Source organism: Anopheles coustani, chromosome 2 (genome assembly GCF_943734705.1).
Source record: "Anopheles coustani chromosome 2, idAnoCousDA_361_x.2, whole genome shotgun sequence".
Taxonomy (NCBI): domain Eukaryota; kingdom Metazoa; phylum Arthropoda; class Insecta; order Diptera; family Culicidae; genus Anopheles; species Anopheles coustani.
Window position 1 is genome coordinate 48350864 of NC_071289.1, and position 6957 is coordinate 48357820.

The 6957-nt window shown below is 40.6% G+C and overlaps 1 protein-coding gene across 1 annotated transcript; it reads left to right on the top strand.

Annotated features, from left to right (window-relative positions):
- The first annotated feature begins 4758 nt into the window (after positions 1-4758).
- Positions 4759-6742, top strand: LOC131264492 (putative nuclease HARBI1). Its single transcript, XM_058266790.1, has 5 exons — positions 4759-4889; positions 4949-5384; positions 5455-5599; positions 5669-5898; positions 6719-6742. Exons 1-5 carry the CDS (start codon positions 4759-4761, stop codon positions 6740-6742), a joined length of 966 nt encoding a protein of 321 aa, XP_058122773.1.
- The last annotated feature ends 215 nt before the right edge of the window (positions 6743-6957 follow it).

Genomic DNA, 6957 nt, shown 5'->3' on the forward strand with positions numbered 1-6957 from the left:
CTCCTCAACACTCCTTCCCATCCTCTCCCGGAATCGTGCTGCATCTGCCTTGCAGATTATCTGCCGCACCGCCACTTTTACGGCTTGCCTCCTCTGCGGCGACCACTCGTCGAGTATTCCGCCAACCCACCGACCAAACTCCGCTCCCTCAGTTCGAGCCATCCGTCTTTCCTGCATAAGCCGGTCGGACGTCTCCGACACTTTTTCTAAGGCCCTTAAAACGTTTTCATTATATTTAAGGTTTGCCTCGTCCCATCTTCGCTTTGCGCCACGACCGCGCTGACCGGGTGGAGTGGTCAATGGCGTTGGGCCATGGGTTGACGGACCTGGTTGCGGGGAAGGGGCACGGTTTGACGGACCTGGTTGCGGGGAAGGTGTGCGGGTTGCTGGTCCTGGTTGCGGTGAAGGTGTGCGGGTTACTTGTCCTAGTAGCGGTGAAGGTGTGCGGGTTGCTGGTCCTGGTTGCGGTGAAGGAGTGCGGGTTGATGGTTGGCTGCGGAGATAGTTAGTGCTGCAGGTAGATAGTGGTGCTGCAGGTAGTGGTGGAGCTTTGCTACCTGTTGGTTCAACCAATAGCTGAGGCGGGTGGAGCTAGAATGAAAAGGAACAATATTATTAGGCAGAAACTATATTGAATGAAATCCTGGGATCACATTATTGGCTCACACTAAGAGGCTAAATATATTTTTTGTACTAGCATTAAGTATCAACGCTACATTGATTACTATATTTACTAATAATAATTCAAATATTCTTTTCCAGCTTCCAGAGTCACAAGAAGAATGGCTAAAAGTGTCGGATGAATTTGAAGTTAAATGGAATTTCCCACATGCTATCGGCGCTATCGATGGCAAACACGTGCAGATCAAAGCTCCAAAGAACAGTGGAACAGATTACTTTAATTACAAGCAATTTTTCAGTATCGTTTTGTTGGCAATTGTTGATGCCAATTGTAACTTTATGTTTGTCGACGTTGGAGCAAAAGGACGAATTTCTGATGGCGGAGTTTTACGACATTCTCGTCTATTCAACTTGTTAGAGGATAATTTGTTGAACATTCCCGAGCCCCGAGTTCTGCGATCGGACCCGACATCTCCAAATATTCCTTATTTTTTGCTAGGTGACAAAGCTTTCGCCTTTACTACTTATTGTATAAGACCTTTTGGTGGTATTACCAATGCAGGGTCAGTAGAACGCAATTTTAACGAGCGACACTCGCGAGCTCGTCGTACTGTAGAGATGGCTTTTGGAATTCTAAGCAGTAGATTTCGAGTTCTTAAAACAGCTATCGAATTAGAACCGACTATAGCATCCAAAATTGTGCTCGCTACTGTTTACTTGCATAACTTTATACGCAGGCATGAGTCAATTCGTTTGAATGATCGAGATATCTACAGGGTAGTTAATGGAGAAAGAAGCCAAAACATGCACGGTCCATTGGATCTGCGTGGGATTTCAACCCGGACAAGCAACCAGCTTATGCAAATCCGTTTATATCTAGCGAATAAATTTGTTAACAATGCCAATTAGAAACAAATAAACCTACAGTTAGAAAAGTCTTCGCTACGTGTTGGTAAATGACGAAGTTTTGGCTTGCCACAATTATTACGGTAAATTACACAATTAAATGGTTACAACAAACTCACCGAGTCAAAAGTTGGTCCGGGATGGTAATTCGCCGACAGGAAGCTCATGGCTTTATATGCAAACCACGTAGGGTAGGCTATGTCTTCTGTGGCTGCAAATAGAATTGGACATTATAAACAACATTGTATAATCATTACTTTTAATGCTAAGCTTACCAGATCCGGTTCTCAAGCTGTCTTGGTGCTTCTTGCTGTAATGCCGGTACGAGCTGTGAAGTGATTTCCACTTCAGTCGAAGCTGCTCGTACGGCAATTTCAGCTCCGCTTCCAGAGCCATCCACGCATCTCTTTGCGTCAATACATTCTTATATCCTGCGTGTTTTTTGTTCCAAATGCATTCTTTGCCTTGTAGTTTGCTTATAAATATTAAACATTTTTCGTTGGACATATCAACAGTCTGAAAAGAAAAGCAAACGATATTACTAGCAAATCTTCAGCAAACAATATTACTAGCAAGTTCATAAACTGTTTAAAACAACTAACTTCGTGCATAGCCTTTTCTTTGCATAACCAAGCTGAATGGGAATTCGTGCATTGTTAACCTGCTACAGTTAAATGATGAGACCGGACCCCGACCGAAATATTAATGCAAATGAAGCAAAATTAATCAGCGTAAATCTACACAAGCATCTAATCGACAATGCATTATTGAGAATACTTTAAAAAAACAAAAATTAGTACCACATCTTTACATGTTGCCGCTCGCAATATCCTATCTTCCTTCCGAAATGCAATCTGCGTCGAGGAATCACACCCGCACGTACCTACAACCAAACAATTGTTCGTGTGTTGTTTTTCATATATACTTACTCGCTTTCTTCCGGAATATTCTCCACTACCCATTAGTTTTTCGTTGCCTGGATTCATTTTTCTTAATCTAGAAGAAAGTAACATTGTATTTAACTGTATATTTAGTAACGATTCACAATTTCACTTTTACCTGCTGCTGGTAAACGTTAACGTAAAGTAAACAAACTGTTCATATACCACTTTGACAGATCGGACGAATAAGTTCGTTCGCGCTGGTTATTTGGCAAAACCGGGCTACTTTTATTCGTTCGCATCGGGCGAACTTCGCCCCGCGTTTAGGGAGCGCTTCAGAACGTCCAATTCTTATTTGCATATGCAATCCAGCTCATGCATCATTCGAAGCATTCTTTAGCTTTGCTTTTCATTCCTAAAAGTAAAAAAAGTTAAAATGTTACTGATTTAAATTACCAAGATTTCCATCGTTTTCAAAAGTTTATTAGTTTTTTCTTACCTCAACAGTTTTAAAGGCACAATCATAACACTTGCTGCTCAATGCACTTGCGCCTGCACTCTGAGATTGCTATGACCAGACTGCGCAAATGCATGATGCTGTAGTTGCTCCAACAAGGAACACACTCACATATCTCAAATAGGTTTCGTACGTAAGTAACTGCGTATACGCGAATAACGACACAGTATGCATATTGGGGATAGTTTGGCGTTGCATGGTTGCAAAGGGTAGAATATGCATAGGAAACATTCGCACTCTCTCTCTCCATAACAAAACGACCAACGCACACATTCTCATTTCTAATCATACAGAGCTATTCCGAGATCCGAACGTTCGAGATTTACGTTCGAGATTCGATATTCGGCATTACCAAATTCGAATTCGAGATTTATCAAGGTGTATGCTACAGTTAGTTAGGGTTACCGCCAAATGGTTTGAATAAACCTTTGGTGATGTTCGATAATTCGATTTGCTTGTTATTATTATTTTGGAACCTCAAATTAACATAATTAATGAATTATTAAAATTATAAAAGCTACACAATATTGTGGGAAACACCCTCAAGTATCTTCACTGAAAATTTCAAATTGACGTCTAGATAAAAAGTTATTAAGTCTTAAGTACAGGAAAACGGAGTATCCCAAACAAAATGTATGGACTACCCGGGTAGTCCGGTTGAACGTCTACGTATGTAGGTTTGGTTGAACGGGTGACGGTTAAGTATTGGAAAAAGTGTAAATTAAAATATCAAATTGCCCGGTTGACTAAAAATGTCAGCTCATCCTGGTTTTGGGTCCCCGCATCCAAAAATCTGTAGGGGTGGCTGGGGTAATACGCACCCCTGAGGCAATACACACCCTTTCCCATTTCCATTAAAAACGAGTTTTCAACGCGTAAAAAGTAGTCACCCTGCAAGATCAACCTGAAATATGGTCACCCTGTGAGTTTGATAGCTCTACATCAACAGAAACGCGAAATAAACGCAAAACAAAATGATTCTCAGCTCAGACAGTTTTTGTTATAATGTGACTTACCATTCCGCTAAGGAATATTAAGTGCAAAAACCGATATTTACCCACGAGGAATACGAAATTTAGTGAATTGAGAATCAGTGCTTGAGACTATTCATGAAAATTTCGGAAAGTATGCAAATTTACTCATATTTTTGTTGAAAATGTGGGGAACTATGAATGGGGGCAATATGCACCCAGTATGTCGGGGTAAAATGCACCGGTTTGTAAACAAACTATCTTTATTTGACAGTAGATGTTGCCTCTATGTTGTGGTGCGTATTGCCTCTTTGTTATGGTGCGTATTGCCCCTTTGTTGTGGTGCATATTGCCCCTTTGTTGTGGTGCGTATTACCCCTAGCAAAGGTGCGTTTTGCCTCAACCAGATACAGATCGATCAAAAATTGAACTTTTTCAAAACTGAAAAAAATACGCTTTTCTTAGCAAAAAAAAGCAAACATTCCTGAATTGGTAACTAGTTTGAACCTTTATGAATCCTATCCAGTGATAAAATCAACAATCAAGAGCCAAGTTGTTAGAGAATTTTATAGTTTTCCTTAAGGGGTGCGTATTACCCCATCCACCCCTACTTCTCCCCCCCTCAACTCTATCAGAGCTATTCCGAGATCCGTTTCGAAACGGTGTCGAATGCGCTCGTCTCGAATCGAGATTTTTTCGGTATTCTAACATTCGAATCGAGTCGACAAAGTCGACATAGCTGTTCGGCAGTTGTCAAAACCAAATAGTCAACACAGCTTTGGACGTTGAATGTGAAAAGTTAGTTGTTGTTAGTAGAGTTTCGTGTTTACGAGTTTTACGAGTTTTACGGGTTTATTTTAAAATGATACTAGCGTCCTTTGTTAATAGCAGTAGTGATGATAGCGATGAGGAGCAAGGAACGATAATAAATCTTGCTTCGCATCGGCGAATGATCCGAACTGCGACAGATGCGTTGGAATTGCCTGACCGAGCGTGAGTTTTGTAAAACAAGGAATAAACGAGATTAAATTAACCTATTGCTTTCTTTTTAGCTTTATTAAGAGTTTTCGTGAGTCGAAGGATATTTTTGTTAGTATTCTTCGTGATATTGAGCCAAGATTTGCTCCAGTCAAAGGACGCGGGTTGACTGTCAAAGAAAAACTTGCCGCTGCTTTGCGATTCTTAGCAGAAGGCAGTTATCAGCATGGAGTTGGACAAGACTACGTGGTAGCTATTGCCCAACCAACCTTCTCTGCTAGTTTTCAAGCAATTTTGGATGCTATGGAAGCCACACTATGCCCCAAGTGGATTTCGCTTGAGATGAGCAGTAACGAGAAACAAGAAGCAAGGCGTTACTTTTTTAGAAAAAGCGAAATACCCGGCATTGTGATGTGCGTAGATGGTACACACGTACCAATTATCGCTCCAAAAATAAATAAGGATCAATTTTACAACCGAAAGGGATTTTCCAGCTTGAACGTAATGATGGTAGGCTTATATATACGTTTTTACAATAGTAGAGCTCTTATTTAGAAGTTTAATCCCATTTCTTTTAAAGCTTTGTGATCATCAAATGAACATCCGATACGTGAATGCCCGATATGGGGGAGCCAATCATGATGCTCATGTTTGGACTGTTAGCAACGTAGATAGTTATTTTGAAGCAAAACATCGGAATGGAGAAACCGCATTCAGAGTACTTGGTGGGTTTAAGCGATAAAGTTGTATATCAACTAAAATGTCTAATTAAATTACGATATAAATTCTTTCAGGAGATTCGGCATATCCTTCAAAACCATGGCTTGTTACGCCGAAAAGAAACGCAGCTCATGATACTCCTGAAGCAAGATACAACTCTAAACATGTACAAGGAAGGGAAATTGTTGAGAGGACGTTTGGATTACTAAAATCCCGGTTTCGATGTCTTTCAGATGCAAGACAATTGCACTACGCACCACAAAAAGCAGCTCAGATTGTCAATTTGTGTAGCGCATTACACAACGTCCCAGCGGGCATTGTTGCAATACATCCCCTCAAAATTCATGATTTTTCTCCCCGCACCCCCGTAAGATCCCACACTTGCTCGCGAAGTGCGACACAATTCATTTTTTTAAAACGCCACACTACTCCGGAGCACTTGTGTACCGTATGCGTGATATTGTTTGCACCATCGTAATAATATGGTTCCCGATTCCGTGTTACTCAATATGGCGCTTTATGAAGATCAAAGACTTACATGCTTCAAAACATCGACAAACATGTCCCTTTAGAATAAATGAAACAATAAATCCTAAAATTTTCGAGGATATTTAAAATTTTGTTATTGCTGAATGGTGCCAACATTATCACGCATACGGTACATGAACATGCGGGTGTATGGCGTGTTTTGCATTCCCTCTCCTAGCGCTGCGATGCGAGCGAGCTTTGCGAGTGAAACTTGACAACTTGATCATAGTTGTTTTGGGTTTTGGTGCGAACACAGTGATAAGTTTTCAGTGAAATAAGTTGACGAAATCACACGTGAAAACGTTATGTTTTCATGCCAAATGTGAAAAGAACGCATGTGGAGAGGCGACGACATCATTAGTGGTGAAATAATAAAAAACATCTTTCTTAAAAACACATGATTTGCTTTCTTTTCTTTCTGGGGTGTTTTGTTAGCCTCGGGTATTGGGAACCTCGAGGTGCAGGTCGAATGTACACACGAACAGAAGAGAGTTCACGCGAGGCGATCGCGTGAACCATTCGACTGGTCACGCGTGACGTCACGATTCGTTCATTCATATTTGGCTAATCTTTGGCTAATCTTTTTCGAGGATTAGCTAAAGATTAGCCAAAATGTGTAGCGTTGCAAGCTAATGATGCGCAACAATGCCCGCTGGGGTATGCGTTAGAAACGTCAAATTACGTTGGCTTCAAACAAAAGCGATTGAAAACAACAAAATTTAACAATTTTTAAAAAATAGTCAGGTCGTATATAAATATTTTCTCTATACATTAAATGAAGGAACAAAACCAATCGCCATTTATTATCCAGTAATCCAATTATCTTATACTATCA

Bases quoted from the DNA above. Each gene is read 5' to 3' on its own strand.
- LOC131264492 (XM_058266790.1), top strand. From the start codon at position 4,759: ATGATACTAGCGTCCTTTGTTAATAGCAGTAGTGATGATAGCGATGAG. The intron at 4,890-4,948 runs GTGAGTTTTGTA...CTTTCTTTTTAG, and splicing joins TTGGAATTGCCTGACCGAGC to CTTTATTAAGAGTTTTCGTG. The intron at 5,385-5,454 runs GTAGGCTTATAT...TTTCTTTTAAAG, and splicing joins CCAGCTTGAACGTAATGATG to CTTTGTGATCATCAAATGAA.